General features: G+C 48.4%; 1 protein-coding gene across 1 annotated transcript; it reads right to left on the reverse strand.

Moving 5' to 3' along the window:
* Window positions 1-13,998: 13,998 nt before the first annotated feature.
* LOC136528733 (uncharacterized) lies at window positions 13,999-19,532 on the reverse strand. The gene is made up of 11 exons (XM_066521709.1): window positions 18,711-19,532; window positions 18,507-18,627; window positions 17,619-18,418; window positions 17,077-17,511; window positions 16,778-16,991; window positions 16,491-16,688; window positions 16,228-16,401; window positions 15,757-16,146; window positions 15,466-15,678; window positions 14,894-15,136; window positions 13,999-14,217 (listed from the first exon to the last, which is right to left on the reverse strand). The coding sequence occupies exons 5-11, from the start codon at window positions 16,826-16,828 to the stop codon at window positions 13,999-14,001; spliced, it is 1,488 nt and encodes a 495-aa protein (XP_066377806.1). The 5' UTR covers window positions 16,829-16,991; window positions 17,077-17,511; window positions 17,619-18,418; window positions 18,507-18,627; window positions 18,711-19,532.

A 19,532-nucleotide genomic window follows, 5' to 3' on the forward strand; every position in this document is an offset into this window, starting at 1 on the left:
CCCTATGCTTTGACTGATTGTAAGGATTACTATCGTGCTCGGGAACTGTCCCGACCACTTCTCGGAGATCGTTCTCCTTGGCTACATATGATTTGTACTCACATACAGTTGAGAGACATTTATTTAGACCTTGCTACAAGGCTCATACTTTGCCTTCCAGCAAGCCCGGGGACTACATCGGTATGATGCACCTGCCGGTGCATCTCGTATTGCCTGTACGACAATTGGGTTCTCAACTTAACTGGGAATTCTTTTTAGAACCTGGCACCACGTGCCTACGTCACCTACTACCAGACTCGGGGACTAAGTGGGCACACTTCACCTTGCGGTGAATGTGTTTGTTTTTCGACACCTACGCCTCTGGTGATCAAGGATGCTATGCTTCAAGATTCACTTACATTTCTTTTCAGAAATACAAGTGGGCACACTTCACAGGATGGAAATCTTTTTCTTTTTTCTTAAGAGCACCATACATTCTTCGGGCAACCTACTTTTTCGGCGACAACGGTGGTCAGAGACGTCAAGGACTCAAGCCTTACTTGTCGGAGAAGGTTAAAATGGCATGTCGCAGCATAATACATGGTGCTCGGGGACTAGCTGTGGGGGTATTAACCCTTATACCCTTACGGCTAGGCTTGGGCCAGCCTGGATCAGTGGGTCCGGTCCACCAAAAGACGACGCGTGGCCCGGCCAACCTGTTCCGAGTCCCGCGCAATGAGTCAAGGCAGATTTGGCGATCAAGCAAGATCCTGGTCAGTTAGAATAGGAATCCTTATCCGGCCACATATGGTAATTGTAACTGGCTAGGATTAGTTTCCAGATCTATAACCCTGCCCCCCATACTATATAAGGCAGGTAGGGGACCCCTCTAAAAAACATCTCTCATTGATATACAGCAATATAATCAGACGCAGGACGTAGGTATTACGCCTTCTTGGCGGCCGAACCTGGATAAAACCTCGTGTTTGTCTTGCGTCACCGTCTTGTTTGTGGCTTGCCCATCTGTCTGCCGACAATCTACTACCTTGGGCATACCCCTAGGTAGACTGCCGACCATATTTCGTCGACAACCACCGATTCAGAAAGTAGGGTACATCCACGAGTAACTGAGTCTAAGCACCACGCTTACACTATGAATACTATTTTTAAACCAGGAGCTACAAGGATTAAAGTACTCAAAAGAGAGTCGCAAACCTAAAGAACAATATGAACAAGATGCTTACTTGAATTAGAAGTCAATTACCAAAGAAATATCAGAAGCAAGCTCATGAAGAACTTGATTCCGCCAAGGTACAAGCCATAGAGAGAGCACCGATAGGCTAGGACTCCTCCAAAACTCTTCCCTCTCACTCTATCTCTCTATCTCTATTACAAGACTAGATCCTATCAAGGACTAATCTTCTCTTAATTGCTAGCTCTGATCCTGGTGGAAGTATAGATTAAGGTTTTCGGCCCTAAGGCTCTCAGGATCAAATACCAATGACCTAGAGGGGGGTGCGGGTAGGTATATATAGGCCGGAGCGTCAATCCTGAGCCATCTGATCAAACCAACTTGAATAAATGGCAGAGATGCAATCCTTAAGGCGATGGAGAACTGACGTAACAACAGAGAGGGGGCCCATAGGCCAGCCAACCTACAGGTGGGGCTAGCCGGTCCCACAAGTTAGGGGTACATGCTCTGCTTTGATGGAGAGCCACATGGAGTCTTCTAGAGTCTTTCCACGCTGTTTATGCGGTGGAATTTCATAATTTCCTTTAACAAATAGGTCCTCCTTGGTGGTTTTTAGATTAAATCTTGCTGACAACACAGATTCACCAAAACTCATAGAATTTGTCAGTTTAAATCCCTAGGTCTATGTTGGTGATCCATTTTAATTATTTATGCAAGTTATATTAATGGTTTGTAAGGAATGTTAACTACCGTCAACAACCATTAGGTGGATAATGACAAAACCAACATTAGAGCAAAGCATATAGGGTTTGAGAGCACTAATCTGTGTATTTATTCATATCATACTATGGGACAGTCTGGTTTTCTATTTTGTGTGACAAAAGGATTGATTTCAATTGAAATTCATATAGAATAGCCTTTCTTTATGAGTACTTTACTTCATCGTGTACAGAAAATGCAGTCCTATAATCATAGAAGAAGGTATTCATACCTTTGTTCTACGAATTGGCATGGCTAGGCTGCAAGACACCTCTGCCGTGGCACACACCTGATCACGTGGACGCTAATGCCGCCACGCTCCATCGGGAGAGCGCCGCCATGCCACCAGGGATCCTCCGCCTCCACCGCTGCCGTAAGTACAGCGGGCACAAATATGTTTCCACTTGTAGGGGATATCCAATTTAGGCCAATCCTATAGGGCATCCACATAGCCAATAAGATACTATAGCATCTCTAAAGAGATATCAGCATAGCCGGGCATCTAGCACAATGGTAAAGACGTTCGATTCCTTTATCTAGATCCCGCGTTCGATTCCCAGCTATCAGACCTCTTTTTGAGAAATTAAACCCGACGGCACACATGCTACAAGTGACACGCAAGCCATCGGTGTAAGGGACCGTGACACCTAAGAGAGGGGTGGATTAGGAAACTTAAAAATCTACTCTAAACTATGGCCTCTAATTCCACCTTAGCAAAACCTATGCAAGAAAGTAATCTATCTAAATATGCAACTATGGTTTTACTAATGTGTTGCTATCTCTATCGCAAAAGAGTCTTGCAACCTAGGTTCCAACCCTATCAACTAGCCTATCAACCAAGCTAGGAAAGTAAAGCACACAACCTAGGTAACAATGTAAATGCCGAAGGTAAAGATGAGGTAGAGATGCAAACTCCTATCGATGACTCTGGTATTTTTACCGAGGTATCGAGAAGTGCTCAAGCTTCCCCCTAGTCCTCGTTGGAGCACCTCGCAAGAAATCCCTCGCAAGGGCCAAGCTCCCGATCGGGTAACTCCGTGGATAGCCCTAGGCCTTCCCCACTCACAAGTGGGTCTCCAGTGTGCCTTTCGACAAGCCTCTCCCAGACCGCTCCCCGGCGTCTTCACTATCAAGCTTCTAGCCAAAACGCCGTGGACCTTGTTCCCTTTGGTACACGGTGGCGGCAAGACCACAAGCACGATTGGTGTGGTCTCGCAAGACTACAAGCCCCACCGAGTACAAACATGGTGTGCGCAAACACCTTGGGTTTAGAGGTATGCAAACCTTACTAGCAACTAGACCTAAGCCTAGAGCAAGCACATATGAGCATGGTCTAACTAACCTAAGCACTTCGCAAAGCACCTACGCTAATCACCAAGTGATTGTTAAGCTCTATGCATCTGGAAAAGCACAAATGAGGTGTAACAACACCCTCCTATCTTCCCTCAGCTCCCACTTGAAAGGTCCTTGTGTGGTTTTGGTAATTGAGTGATAACCTAGGTGGACTAATTGTGTTTATGTGAGATACATAGGTGATTAGTCCACAGGTACATGTGTGTGAGCAACATATGCCATGAAGGTGAAAATGGCTTGGAGATGTTGCAAAGCTCACACATGTGATGATGAAGGAGCTCATTGCAAATGACACATGACATTGAGTCACGTGATCAAGGTGGAGAAGATCAAGACATGACTTGGCTTGATGGATCAGTTGCAAGCATGAAGGGCAAGTTGAAGGCTTTGGAGCGATGGACCACGTGGCGGTGAAGCTTAAGCAAGACTTGGCGCCGATGGACGAAGGCAATAGTGAAAAGCAAGTAAAGTCAAGATCAATGAACCAATATGATCACGTGATGATATGAAGTGGATCATATCATTGTTGATCGTGTTGGTGCATGTGTTGCATCGACATTGGAGGAGATGGGATGAATGCACAAGGCAAAGGTATAACCTAGGGCATTTTATTTCACCAGTCATAGGTGTGTAGAGAAGTTTATGACTTGGTTTAGGATAGATGGCCGTACTATCAAGAGGGGCAAACTTGTTTGCATATTGGTCATCTAGTGCCACTCGAGTGATCTAACTTTGCATCGTCGCTTGGATTGAGTGGCATGGCAAGTTGAGTGGCTAATCCTTTGGAAAATGATTGCAAAAATGCTAACACACATACACATGGTGGTGTACACTTGGTGGTGTTGGCACATTTACAAAGGAGATGAAGTTGGAGTTGATGTGGATCAACTCGGCGATGAAACGGAGGCGAGAAGGGTTAGAAACTCCACCAGTGGAGTGTCCGCCCATAGAGTGTGGACAGTCCGACGGTGCCACCGACGCCCTATATAGAAAAGACAGGGTCTCACAGAGTGGACTGGACACTGGTCACATGGTGACCGGACGCCGGGGTCCTATGTCCGGTCAGTGGCGGCAGAGAGCGTGCAGGCGTCGGTCTTCGACCGGACGCTGGCACTAAAAGTGACCGGACGCTGGTAGGGTGCATCCGATCAAGTAGACATACGGTGACGTAGGCGACGTAGAAAGGTTGGAGAAGGACCGGACGCTGATGTTGTGTCCGATCGTAACCTACTAGACACGTCCGGTCGCGACTGGTACCTTACTGGAAATGACCGAACGCTGGGGTTGTTGCGTCCGGTCACTTTGAGTAGCTGCGTCTGGTCATCACTTGACCGTTGAGATCACGTGACTGAGGTTGAACAGAGGTGACATGTGGCGAGCATCCGTTGACCGAACACTGAGGTCCTGCATCCGGTCGATACGACCGGAGCGTCCGGTCGTCCCGAGTTTTGCCCAGTGAAGGGGTAACGACTTGTTTAGCCTGTGGGGCTATAAATAGAAGGTGGTCTCGGCCATGGCTGGTGCTGAGCACCTCAGGGGACTTTGTGTCCATGCTTGAGAGTGCTTGGGAGCCCTCCATCTCACATATACTTGATAGTGATCATCTGATTGTGTGAGAAAGCGATTCTTGTGTGATTGCATCGTGAGGTTGCACCGAGTGGCACTAGGTGATCGAGTTGGAAGCCGGTGGTGCTTGTTACTCTTGGAGGTTGCCACCTCCTAGATGGCTTGGTGGTGGTCTCCGTCGAAGCCCGCAAGAAGCTTGTGCGGTACTCCGAAGAAGAGCTTTGTGTGGGGCATTGTGCTCGCCGCGCGGGAGCCGCGAAGAGCAACTCTAGTTGAGTGTGTCATTGAGCTACCCTCACTTTCGGGGTAGGTTCTTGCGGCGCTCGACGTGTGGGCTTGGCGGGTGATGCCAATTAGCCGCCGAACCTCCAAGTGAGCGGTCAACACAACAGGGACGTAGCGTCTTGGCAAGCACGTGAACCTCGGGAGAAAATCACCGTGTCAACCTTGTTCTTCCCATTGGTTTGCAATCCCCATACACAAGCTTGTGATTACTTTTATATACATTGTGCTTGTGTAGTTGCTCTTGTAATTAGTTAGCTTGTGTAGCTCACTAGTTACCTCCTTGCTTGTGTAGCATAGAAGTAGCTCCCTTGCGTGGCTAATTTGGTTTGTGTAACCTTGTTAGTCACTTTTCTTAGTTTGTGTAGCTAAGTATTTGCGCTCTCTAATTTGGCATTGGTTGCCTTGTTATTGAGCATTGCTAGTGAGTTTAGTTGGCTTTGTGCTTTTGCTTATTAGCATGTGTAGGAGCTCCCTCATTGCTTGAAATACTAGTGGCATATGTTTGTGTGACCTTGCTCCTAAAATTAGTTAGGTGAGCTCTAGCTAGCCCAACACCTTTGTTGCTTAATTAGGATCTTTGCAAGGTGCTAGAGAACATAGATAGAGGGGTATAGTCTTGGCTAGACCGATAGTTTTAATTCCACACTTGTTTCAGTTAGCCGACGCGATTAAGTTTTAGAAATGACTATTCACCCCCCCTCTAGTCGACATCTCGATCCTACACCACTCCCTTCAAATGGCTAGTTAGAGTCACATATATAGGCTACAAGTGGAGATATAGCCATTGGGGCCGAGCTCCATGTTTCTACATGGACACCGGACATGGCGGTGCCAGGCACCGGACACAGTGATGCTAGCCACGTCTGCTAGCATTTGGTCACTGACAACCGACCGTTGGGGTACTGTTCACCAGGGCAGTGCACCGCCACCCTAGGGGTGGTGACCAGGGCGACGCTCAAGTCCCCAAGTCGCTGCTCTCTGGAATCTTCGGGTGGTGGCATCGTGACCCCATGGCGGTGACCAGGGCGGTGCACACGTTGTTGTCTGGTGCCCTCCCTCTCCTTCTAGCTGTAGCAGCCCTCTGTTCAGTGGCACCGCCACCCCCTGGCGGTGCACCGCCATGCCTAGGGCAATGACCAGGGTGTTGCCCCTCTTGCTGTTTCTTCGCGTTTTTTCATCGGGGCTTCGTCATTTTCACGTCTTGGACTCCTTGCTTATGTCCTAAGCTGTCAACACCTCTTCCAATGTCTTTGTTTGAGTGTTGATCATTTTCTTCATGTTCCAAAGTTGATCGAAGTCTGCGTTGTATCCAATTGAACTATAAAATGAACACTAGTAAACATATTAGTCCAATTTGGTTGTGTTGATCATCAAACACCAAAATCCAAAGTAAATGGGCCTAGGGTCCATTTTCCTTACAATCTCCCCCTTTTTAGTGATTGATGACAACACGACCAAAGCAAGCAAATAATAATAGATGCAAAAATTTAAAAACTATCTACTTGCTAGGGTGCAATGCAAAGTCATGTTTATATGATGCAAAAAGATACCACTTGTGAAAAACTTTAGAAACTTATATTGCCCTTGCAAATGTCCCCAAATGGCATTATAGAATTAAGCCTCCCCCTAACTCTATAATCCACTATCCTCCCTTTCTCGAACTATTACCACTTATAAATTATTATGATCGGGCTTCCGTTTGGTCCTACAACTTCTCCCCCTTTAGAATCAAACACCGAAAAGGAAGACATTAGTAGCACAAGGGAGGGTCAAACTTTGTGATCCCTCCCACTAAATATATGCATACATGTGGTGGAGGATGAAATATATGCATAATTGGCAAATTAATGCACAAGGGATTTTAAATTATATAATGCATGGAGAAATCATATAAATACCAAAGTGAAATCAACATGATGATATCGGTAGAAATACCACATGTGGAAATCAATTTGATTTATACCACTTGCAATAGGTGGTGGATATTTGAAGTATGATGCTTAATTCCGGAGACTCCATTTTCCTTACAATGAGACTACTACACACATAATAATCTTGAAAAGAATGTTAGTCTAAAACCATCCAATTTGTAGAATAACCTCCTCCTAAATTTGTGCACCCCATGAAATGCACCCAAACTTTGCCAAGTCTCCAAATTCCCCGAAGTCCATCGGACATCTCACTTCCCCTTCGGGATCCAAACTTTCTTGGTGCTCTTCATGTTGGAAATTATCTCCTTTGGCACCCAAATGTGTTTGGCCCCATTGTTGACTTGCTTGTTCACCTTGATGGCCACCACCTTCTCATTTTTCTTCTTCTTCAAGAGATAAGGTGTGAAGGCCTTTTGTCCACCTTGTTGGTGTAGGTGTAGGTGTTGGAGAGCTTGCTTGTTTCCTTTTTGTTTTTCTCTTTCTTCTTAGCTCGTCCCCCAGTTTTCACCTTACACTCATAGGACTTGTGGCCTTCCTTGTGGCATACATAGCAAACCACGATTTGTCCTTCATCAAACTTCTTCACTCTCTTGATGGTGTTATCTTGATGAAGTTAGGCTTGCTCCATTTTGCCTTTTACTTAAGTCAAGTCCTTGGTAAGGCGAGCCACTTCTTACTTGAGTTGCTCATTCTCCATTGAGATCTCTTGTGTGCATGTATCTACAACAACTTTCTCAACACAAACTTGGTTGCACAAGGGTGAGTCTAAACATACATCATTGCAAGAAGTATAGGCATCCTTTTTAGGCATGTCAAAGATTGAACTTTTCTTTTTAGGTGTCTCGGTGGGGGTCGTACCGACGGCTTCAAGATTAGGAACTTTATTAGTTAGCTCATCACAATGTTTGCACATGGTTTCCATTTAGCAAGCAAACTTTTATAGGCATTTTGTGAGCTAGCAAACTTTTCTTATAATTTTTTTATTTTTCTTTATAAGTTGCTCATCATTGATGACGCATGCATTTGTTGTTGCACTAGCCTCAAGTTGCTCAATTTTAGTAGATAGTTTAATATTGAGATTAGCAAACATCTCATATTGTTCAAGAAAGGTTTTATATGCTTCTTGTGAACTATCTAGCTTTTCTTGCAACATTTTTAGCTTCCTTGCACAAGTTGCTCATAAGAAGGTAGCTCATCATCACTATCACTATTATTGTCACTATCACTAGGGATAGACTTTTTGTTACCTTGTGCCATAAGGCACACTCGTGAAGTGCTTGATGATGAGTGCTTGTACCCTCGCCTCTTGTGATGGTCTTCTTCTTCACTTGAAGAATCATCCCATGACATTATTGATGTGAGGGTTTTGTCCTTGCACACCTTCTTCTTTGTCTTGGGTGTGGGCTTGTTTGGACAAACTTCCACAAAGTGCCCCAATTCTCCGCATCCATAGCATCCTTTCTTCCTTTGCTCATTTCTTTGATTGGTGAAAATGAAATCTTGAATTTGGATGGGCACACCCTTGACATTGAGCCTTTGGATCATCTTCTCCACCTTATTGATAAGTTTGATTGATTCTTCATCAAGGTCGGGGGTGGAGGAGGAAGATTGATCATCATCACTTGATTCATCATCATCATCTTCTTCTTCTTTTTCTTCTTCACTTAAGGAGCTTGAGCTTGAGCTTGTCTCAACTTCCTTGCCCTTTATCTTCTTGTGCTCACTACAAGCGAGAGCTTTGACTTTGCTTGATGAAGAGGCTTCTTCGTAACCCATCTTACATGATATCTCAAATTCCACTATCTTGCCAATGACTATGGCTAGGGTCATGGTGCTCAAGTCCTCCATATTATGAAGAATGGTGATGATGCTTGCATATTTCTTTTGTGGTGGTATGGAGATGATCTTCCTCACGATGTTCGCATCATCTAACTTTGTTAATACTATATAATTGTGCTCATTGATAATTAGATTCAAACAAGAATACATATCGTGAACAAGCTCATCATCATTCATTTCAAAAGAATCATAACTTTTTTGAGCTAGGCATAGTTTTTGCTCACGGACATTACTTGTGCCATCATGGAGCTCTTATAGTTTTAACCAAATTTCATGTGCCATATTTAAAGTGAACACTTGGTTAAACACATCCATGCTAAAAGATTTAAACGAGCAATTTTTAGCTCCAGCATTGAAATGAATTTCTTTTTCTTCACTCTTTGTGGGTTTATCATGATTCTTAATGGGTTTCATCCCGCCACAAGTGACTCTCCAAACACCCAAATCTACTGCCTCAAGGTGACAAGCCATTCTAGCTTTATAGTAGGGGAAGTTAGTGCCATCAAAGTGCGGATGCCTAGAGGTATTCATCCCAACCACTCTAAATAGCGTCAGCTCAACGGTGGTGAAGCCAAAAGTCCAAATTGAGCCAACCATGTCTGATACCACTTGTGAGGGACCATGAAGCCTAAGAGTGGGGTGAATTAGGCAACTTAAAAATCTACTCTAAACTATGGCCTCTAATTCCACCTTAGCAAAACATATGCAAGAAAGTAATCTATCTAAATGTGCAACTACGGTTTTACTAATATGTTGCTATCTCTACCGCAAAAGAGTCTTGCAACCTAGGTTCCAACCCTATCTACTAGCCTATCAACTAAGCTAGGAAAGTAAAGCACACAACCTAGGTAAAAATGTAAATGCGGAAGGTAAAGATGAGGTAGAGATGCAAACTCCCATCGATGACTCTGGTATTTTTAGCAAGGTATCGAGAAGCGCTCAAGCTTCCCCCTAGTCCTCGTTGGAGCCCCTCGCAAGGGCCAAGCTCCCAGTCGGGTAACTCCGTGGATAGCCCCGGGCCTTCCCCACTCACAAGTGAGTCTCTAGTGTGCCTTCCGACAAGCCTCTCTTGGACCGCTCCCCGCCGTCTTCACTATCAAGCTTCTGGCCAAAATGCCATGGACCTTGTTCCCTTCGGTACATGGTGGCGGCAAGACTACAAGCACGGTTGGTGTGGTCTCACAAGACTACAAGCCCCACAGAGTACAAACACAGTGTGTGCAAGCACCTTGGGTTTAGAGGTATGCAAACCTCACTAGCAACTAGACCTAAGCCCAGAGCAAGCACATATGAGTGTGGTCTAACTAACCTAAGCACTTTACAAAGCACCTACACTAATCACCAAGTGATCTTTAAGCTCTATGCATGTGGAGAGCACAAATGAGGTGTAACAACACCCTCCTATCTTCCCTCAGCTCTCACTCCCTTCAAATGGCCGGTTGGAGTCATATATACTGGCCACAAGTGGAGATATAGCCGTTGGGGCCCATCTCCACTTTCTACGTGGGCACCGGACACGGCGGTGCCACCCACGTCAGCTAGCCGTTGGTCACTGACAACCAACTGTTAGGGTACTATTCACTAGGGCAGTGCACCGCCACCCTAGGGGCGGTGACCAGGGCGGTGCCCAAGTCCCCAAGTTGCTGCTCTCTGGAATTTTAGGGTGATGGCACCGCCACCCCCTGTCCGGTGCACCGCCACCCCATGGCGGTGACCAGGGCAGTGCACACGTTGTTGTCTGGTGCCCCCCTCTCCTTCTAGCTACAGCAGCCCTCTGTTTGGTGGCACTGCCACCTCCTAGCGGTGCACCGCCATGCCTAGGGTGGTGACCAGGGCGGTGCTCCCTCTTGTTGTTTCTTCATGTTTCTTCGTCGTGGCTTCATCATCTTCGCGTGTTGGACTCCTTGCTTCTGTCCTAAGCTATCAACACCTCCTCCAATGTCTTCTTTTGAGTGTTTATCATTTTCTTCATGTTCCAAAGTTAATCCAAGTCCCCGTTGCATCCTATTGAACTATAAAATAAACACTAGCAAACACATTAGTCCAATTTGGTTGTGTTGATCATCAAATACCAAAATCCAAAGTAAATGGGCCTAGGGTCCATTTTATTTATAGTCGGGTCCCATAGGTCGGATAGAGATGGAGAAAGATCCCACAGGTAGACGTGACACATAAGCCGTCAGGTCCCATTGGTTGGATGCAGAAGGGTCCCGTAGGTACACATCAGATGGAGAAAGGACCGAGCGGAGACTTTTATGACAAATTGCAAGCGTCATGGATGAGTAACTGTAGGTCCCATAGATACATGTGGGATGAAGAAAGGACCAAGTGGAGACTTTTACGATGAATTACAAGCATCACGGATGAGTAACTATAGGTCCCACAGGGACACGTCGAACGTCTGGTCCCATAGGTCGGATGCAGAAGGGTCCCGTAGGTACACGTTGGATGGAGAAGGACCGAGCGGAGACTTTTATGATGAATTGCAAGCGTCACGCATGAGTAACTGTAGGTCCCATAGGTACACATCAGATGGAGAAAGGACTATGTGGAGATTTATGATGAGGTGTCATTCATTATAGATCGAAAACTTTGTCATAGATGTGTAACTAGTTCAATGACGAAGCCCTAGTTGTCACAGTTCCAAAGAGGATCGTCATAAATGAGCAGGAACAGGTGCGTGAGGCTTTTTTGTGATGAAACATGTGTTGTTCTATCACGCTTTCACATGAGGATGCTTGATTTCATCATAGATAGGGAGGGTTGAAGGATCGTCACCACTGATCTATGATGAAACGTAAATATTCATCATAAAAAGCGATATTCTATGATAGTTTCAGATTCATCATTAAGATTTTTGTCATAGAAGTGGATATTTCTAGTAGTGGCCTCATGTGTACATGTCGTGCTCACTGGCACAGTGCGTGAACCTGAGCTTACGTAGGCTACTGTTGAGCTTCATGTTCCATGCACGCGGCGCCTGTCGAAGCCTGTACAATGCCTTCTACAGCTTCAGCACCTTGCCTTCGTGCCCTGCAGTAGCAAAGCCCAACGGTTGCTGGACATATACCTCCTCCTCTAGCTTGCCATTAAGGAACGCTGACTTGACATCCATATGATGGACAAGCCAGCCCTCCTGCACTGCCACGGCAAGCAGCATCCGGATCAACTCCATCTGGGCAACTGGTGTGAACACTTCATCAAAGTCGACGCCTTCTTGTGGCACATACCCCTTTGCGACAAGGCGGGCTTTGTGCTTGCTGATGGCGCTCGCCTCATCACGCTTCACCTTGAACACCCACTTCAAGCCGATGGACCGATGACCATAGGGAAGGTTCACGAGCTTCCACAAGTCGTTCTGCTTGATTGAGGCCATCTCCTCCTTCATGGCCTTGCGCCAGCACTCCTTGCACCGCGCCTCCACAAACATGGCTGGCTCCTCTTCGATCGCTAGGAGCAGGTCGTCGTCCATCTCGAACTCCCGTTCTGCCAAACCTGAGATTTCCACTGCCCCAAGATGTTGTCCAGCTTCCGGAAATGGAGGGGTACGTCATCATGATTATTGTCTAGATTTGGATCACCAGACGGAGGGGATGCAAATTCCACAGTTGCGCCTGGTGGAGGAGATGTAGGTGCCAGCGATGCGCCGCCATTGTGCGTGCCTGCTGGTGAGCCCGTGCTGGATGCCATCACAGGCGTGCCGGGTGTCGTCGGTGCTCCGGCCGAGGGCGTTGGGCTCCCCCCAACTGGAACGTCCTCCGCAACGTCCTCTTGCTCCTCCACCGGCTCACCACGACGGTCAACCACCGTCGTGTACTCAACGTGGAACGGCTCGGTGTCCGCCGTGCGCGCACCGTTGGCATTGGCACTCCAGTCCAACGGACGGCCCTCATCGAACACCACGTCGCACGAGACGTGAACGCGCCCGGTGCTCGGATTGAAGAACTTATACGCCGTGCTCCCTGGTTCATACCCGATGAACACCATCGGGGTGCTGCGGTTGTCGAGCTTCTTCTGGTGACCGCCAGCCACCTTGATATCCGCGACAGAGGAAGTGTACTTGCAGCTTAGCACCATACCAGGCTTCCTGCAGCGTCATGCCCTCGACGCTCCTTATCGGAGATTGGTTCAGGACGAAGACCGCCGTCAGCACCGCCTCTCCCCAAAAACGGCCAGGCATGCGCATCGCCTTGAGCATGCTGCGTGCCATGCCAAGCATAGTCTGGTTCTGCCGTTCCACCACCCTGTTCTATTGGGGCGTGTAGGGAGCGGTGAGGTGGCCCTGCACTCCTTGCTCGGCGCAGTACTCCATGAACATGCGCGACGTGAACTCCCCGCCACGATCGGAACACAGCGTGCCTAGCTTCTATCCCGCCTCAGCCTCAACGCGAGCTTGGAGATGAATGATCACATCGCCGGCTTGATCCTTGGAGCTCAGCAGCACCAGACACATGTAGCGGCTTTGGTCATTGACGGCGAGCAGGAACAGCTTCTTTCCGCCTATCGTCTCCGGCGTGATCGGCCCGCACAGGTCGGCATGAACTAGCTCAAGCAGGCGTGCGGCGCGGAACTTGCCGGCCACCGGGAACGGCTGTCGTCGCTGCTTGCCCGCGAGACAGCTGTCGTAGACTTGCTCGACATGGTCGATCAGGGGCAGGCCCTGCACCATCTGCACCTTGGACGGCTCCTTCAGCCCCTAGAATCTGAGGTGTCCGAACCTAGCATGCCATTGCCAGGCCACCTCGGAGCTACGCGCGGCGAGACACACTGGCCTGTCGATGGCCAGAGTGAGGATGTACAAGCGATTTGGCGAGCGTGGAACCTTGGCTAACAGCCCCCGTCGCCGATCCTAGATCCTCAGGACGCCATGTTTGATGAGAATCATGTACGTGTCCTCGTCGAGCTGGCTGAGGCTGACGATGTTCGCCGTCAGCTTCAGGATGTAGTAGACCCTGGCCAGCTCCTGATGCTCCCTGCTCCTAAGCCTGAAGAGGATGGTGCCGCAGCCCTCGATGACCACGACCGAGCCGTCCCCAAAACGGACCGTCCCGTGCACACCGGTGTCGAGCTCGGAGAAGATGGAGCGCTCCCCCGTCATGTGGTTTGTCGCTCCCGTGTCGAGGATCCAGCGAGTGCTCCCCCTCCGTTCTTCACGCCGAGCTGCACGAACAGCTTGTCCTTGTTGACGTGGATGGGCGCCCGGCCCCTCGCCGATGGTGGTGAAGCAGATGTGGTGACGCTAGCCACTACCGGACTCCCAGCCTTTGCCGAGAGCCCGAAGCTCTCGGCAAAGACGAGTTCACGCTCGGCAACCTATTTGCCGAGAGCAGCTCTCGGCAAAGAGCCGTCGGCAAAACATCTACCGGCAAAGGATTCTTTACCGAGAGCCCCTCTCGGCAAAATATTTACCGAGAGTAATGTCAAGGCTCTCGGCTAACTATAGCTCTTGGCAAACTGGGTTGCCCTAGTAACGGCCAAACGAACGCTAACGGTGTGACAGCTTCTTTGCCGAGAGCGACCGTCGGCAAAGAACTTCTTTGCCGAGAGCTACCATCGGCAAAGAACTTCTTTGCCGAGAGCGACCGTCGGCAAAGAATTGTTAAAAAAAACAAATATTTGCGGAGGCAGTTTAAAAAAAAATAGGTTTGCCGAGAGCCGAGAACCAAGCTCTCGGCAAAGAGGCAGATGTGCCGAGAGCTAGGCTCTCGGCAAAGAGGAAGATTTGCCGAGAGCCCAGAGAGCCCTACTCTCGGCAAAGAGTCCAGAGAGCATTTTTTTTATTTTTGTTTATATTTCCAGCTTCAACAACACATATTTCACAAATATAACACATCATCCACATCACATATATCACAAATATGTCATCCACATCACATATATCACAAATATGTCATCCATCTAAACACATGTCCATCTCAAAGTGCTAAGTTCATCTCACACAAGTTCATGTCACAAAGTGCTAATACATGATGAAGAACAACAGGCTCACCCCCAAGGCTCCCACCCCCCCCGACCCTCCCGACGGCAGCTGCTGCTGCGGCGGTTGGTACCCCGACGGCGGCTGCTGATGCGGCGGCTGGTACCTCGACGGCGGCTGATGCGGCTGCTGATGCGGCTGGTACCCCGACCCTCCCGACGGCTGCTGAAGCGGCGGAAGTTGTGGATACGGTTGGTGCCACGACCCTCCCGACGGCGGCTGCTCAGGCACATCATTCGAACCCGCCGATTGATTCTGCACAAAGGAGAAGAAAAATTAGTAATTATAGTAATACTAAGGCATATAATTGTAATCTAAGCGTAGACAAGTCAAAATTTGCAGAACTAGGTATAAAATTGTAATCTAAGCCTAGACACATCAAAATTTTGGCAGCACCTCCCCTGCACGGTGGGGTTTCCAAAACCTGCAAGAAAACCAACAGCACGATGGCCGCCCACCACATATCAATGGCACGATGGCCGGCACACATATATATCAACGGCACGAAGGCCTCCCATCACATATCAATGGCACGATGGCCGACATGCACAGTAAAGGGCTTTTGTTAGAGAAGTTGAACTCACGTATGAGTAAGGCGGGTATGGGTAAGGCGGTGGAGGAGCGAACAACTCTAGTGGCGCTGGACGACCCATCGTGACGCCAAGACTTGCCACGTACTGAGCCAAGGCGTCAAACCTCGCCCGCTCGGCCTCCCACCTCTGTCGCTCGGCCTCCCGCTCCCTCTGTCGCTCTTCCTCCACCCTAGCCTTATGCTCCTCGAGCGCATGCACCTGGGCCTATAATTTTTCACCGCATTGTTACAAGCAATTTCGAGGAATGTAAAACCAATGAACGACGAATAAAACAGAAATAACCTGTAGTGCTGCCACACGATACGTCGAAGTGTCCTGCCTTGGGCGTATGGGCACGCTACCGCTCGTGCTGCTTGTCCGGACCTGTGAGAGAGTGGGAGTGGTGTGCGGGTCGAGCGTGCTATTGCTGATGAGGTACCGCCCATGCTTCTTGCCTCCTCCCACCCTCATGACGATGTCGCCGTCAATGTCCACGGTGTGTGGATCCCAGTCTGCCCCATGGACTCCCCTTGCCGCCTCGGTGTACTGACTGATGTGCTCGGGGATGCTCTCGTTGGTGAACGACTCGACTGGGTCGTCTGGGTTCCAGTCGATGTTGTCTGTCGCCTTGCCCTTGTGGGCCAGAACCCATGACTTGAGCTCTCCACATGGCTGGTTTTGATGTGCAGCCGACTACGAGAAAAACAAGACGATTATAAATCATGCAGGAATAAATGTCTGAAAGAATAAATGAAGCTACACCAAGTCACGTACCCATCTAGCCCCAAATTCGTGGATGTTAAGGTTGCCCTGGTGGTGTGATACACCTGGCATCAGCAAACGCCGTTCCCGGAGGACGGTGTGGTTATCCGCCCAATTGCCACTCACCCACCTGTCGACCATCATCTGCCAGGCCCGCGTTTTATTGGCGCACCAGCCAGGAGGCACCTGTACGACATCAAGTACATTGACAGATATAAGAACGTGGCAAGCCTACCCAATCTCAGAAGAAATCAATATTGATGTTGTATATTTACCTTCAGGTACTGCTCTTTGGTCAGATGCATTAATCTTGCATCTTCTTTCTTTACCTTCCGATGCTCGTAGACGGCACAGTAATCGATGATGGCCTGGAGCCGCGCCTCGTAATGCATGTCTGAGATGCGACCTCTAAAAGATTTGGCCAACACCTTGGCTGCCCTCGCCTCGTAGTCCTCGGCGCATTTGAAGAAGTCCTGCATATAGAAAAGATGTATCAATACATTGGTTCAAGAAACTCTGGCGAATGCAATGTATTGAGCAAAGTAGTGGGAGGAAGACTTACCCAAAACTCGCACATAACCCGCTCCGCCACGCTTTCGTACGTGCGGCCCATCTCGTCCTCCGCATCAGGGGCGGCGACGTAGTGCTCGTACGTGTAGGCCGGCTCCAGAGCTTCGGCGTAGCGAACCAAGCCTGGGAAGTGTTCCCTGTAGAGAAGACCCAGGATGCCATTGGGCAACCTTTTGTGAGCACCTGGGACCACGACCTTCCAAGACCTGCGTAAGTGATTAAGAAAAAACTGTTAGTTTCCATTGTGATTCTATCATATGTAGGAGCGAAAAAAATGTAAAAGTTACGTACTTTTGCCCAACGGGTCGAATGACCGGGCGTAGAGCATCAGGTATCGGCCGCTCAGGTAGGCTCGTCGGACCTCGTTGGTAGACACCCGAGGTTCCGGTGGAACTGGAACCTCCTGCCTCATCCTCCTGCTCGTCCTCCCGCTCCTCCTGCTCGTCCAGCTGCTCGGCCTCCTGCTCGGCCTGCAGCTCGGCCTCTCCCTGCTGAGCCTGCTCGTCCACCTGCTCTTCCTCCCGCTCCTCCTCGGGCTCTGGTGCTGCTGCTGCTGCAGGCTGAGGTGGTGGCGCCCTAGGCCTCCTCCCGGCCGCCCTCCTCCTCCTCCCCTGAGGTGGTGCCGACCCCCAGCTTCACCTGAGGGCCCTGGTGTACTGCCCCCCGTGTCGTAAAGCGACCTGACCGCCCGCAAAGCTCTGTGGCCCGCCATCTTTGCACAATCACCTACAAGACATAAACAATAAGATCGGATTAGATAGATCATAAACAAGACATTATTATAAAGAGATGCAAAATAAATAAAGCATAATTTCAAAATAACATAATATTACATGTATTAGAAATAATCATCCCCATCGGGATTAGCTGGATCATAGCTCTCATCATCACTATCAGCCATATCGAAATGTTCAACACTTTCCAAAGGAGCAACTATGTCATCATTGACATTGCCAATATGTAATCCTTCAAGTAACGCCAAGTCCTTCGCATTTTCCACCTCATCCCCCTCGTCCACATCAACATCCATTTCATTGTCTACTTCCATTTCCATAGCTCCGGTTAAGTCAATCTCAAAAGTCCCTTGTAGGCCCTCTTCTTGATAGAACTCTCCATCATATGTGTTTGGGTCGAAGTTGTAGTCTTCGGCATTTGGGGAAGGTGCTTTACCGTGCGGCGATACCTTGTGCACAATATCCCAACCCTGAAGACTAGGGTCCCTTTGGCACGAGTAGGGGAGATAATAAATTTGTGTGGCCTGTTGAGCCACAATATAGACATCCTTTCCGCCATAGACGGAATCCTGTCGAATTTCTACTAGCCCAAGGGAAGGACTTCGTCTCGTTTCTTGATGATCAAACCAATGGCATTTGAATGCGACAGGGTTAAGAGGTTTGCGACCACGAAACCTAAGTTCATATATTTCTTCGATTCTTCCATAATACTCGGCCCCATCAAGGCCGCCAGTAAAAACTCCGGAATTCGTGGTTCTTCGATTGGGCCGGCTCTGCTCGTGTCTTGTTGTGTGAAATCGGTATCCATTCACATCATAACCAGAAAATGACTTGACCCTATGTTCAAAGCCATTGGCAACCTGTCTCAACTCTGGATTCATAGTCAAATCGGTTTGGCTCTGCAAGGTCAAGGAGGATAGATCGTTAAATTGGAATGTACAAGCAACTGGGACTGTCAATCGGTGAACGAGCTAAATTGCATAGTACCTTTTGTTTGAACCAAGAAATAAAATCGGAAATTCCATTTCCCGCACCCTGATGAAGAATGGTGTCACGTTCTTGCGGGGTAGGTTCCCTTGATAGATGCCAGTTCTCATTAATAAACTCCCTGTAACAACGAGAAACAAGGAGGTTGGATGCAGAATGTTGACGGCATATTTAATTAACAAGTTCGTGCAAGAAACCACTTACTGCATGTACGGCTCCATTTCGGTAAGATTGGTCAACACATATATCATGATTGTGAGCCACTCTTCGTTTTTCAACAACAATGAGGTCGCATCACTCGCACTTCCAAGTTGCCCTTGGAAAAGGCTGAGTTTTGATTCATTTTCACCAGCATTGTAACGAGGGGGTCGATTATGCACACTAGGAAGCTTGTCACCATAGTATGCTTGTGTGAAGTTAGTAACCTCCTCTAAAACGAATGCCTCCGCCATGGAAGCCTCGATTTTGCATTTGTTTCTGCATTTCTTCCGAAGAACCTTTAGACATCTCTCGATTGGATAGCACCAACGGGCCTGCACGGGCCCCCCCATTCGTGCCTCATACGGGAGGTGCAGAATCAAATGCTGCATCAGGTTGAAGAAGCCGGGTGGAAAGATCATCTCCAACTTACAGAGCAACACAGGTGCTATTTTTTCCAATTCTGCAACCACGCTATGAGATAACTCCTTGGCACAAAGCTGGCGGAAGAAATAGCTCAACTCGGCTAGCGTCTTCCACACATGCTCAGGGACATAGCCTCGGAGCATCGCCGGAAGAAGACACTCAATCCATATGTGATAGTCATGACTCTTCAGGCCATTGATTCGCAAGGTAGATAAGTTCACTCCCCTCCTCAGATTCGCTGCATACCCATCAGGGAACATTAATGTTTTGAACCATTCTAATACTTCTCTCTTTTGTTCCGGTTTCAATCTGTAATCGGCCTTAGGCCTTGTCCATTTCTTGCCGCTTCTAGGAGGTTGCATGTGTTGCTTTGGTCTATCACATATCGTTGCCAGGTCCAGT

This window comes from Miscanthus floridulus, chromosome 19 (genome assembly GCF_019320115.1).
Source record: "Miscanthus floridulus cultivar M001 chromosome 19, ASM1932011v1, whole genome shotgun sequence".
Classification (NCBI taxonomy): Eukaryota; Viridiplantae; Streptophyta; class Magnoliopsida; order Poales; family Poaceae; genus Miscanthus; species Miscanthus floridulus.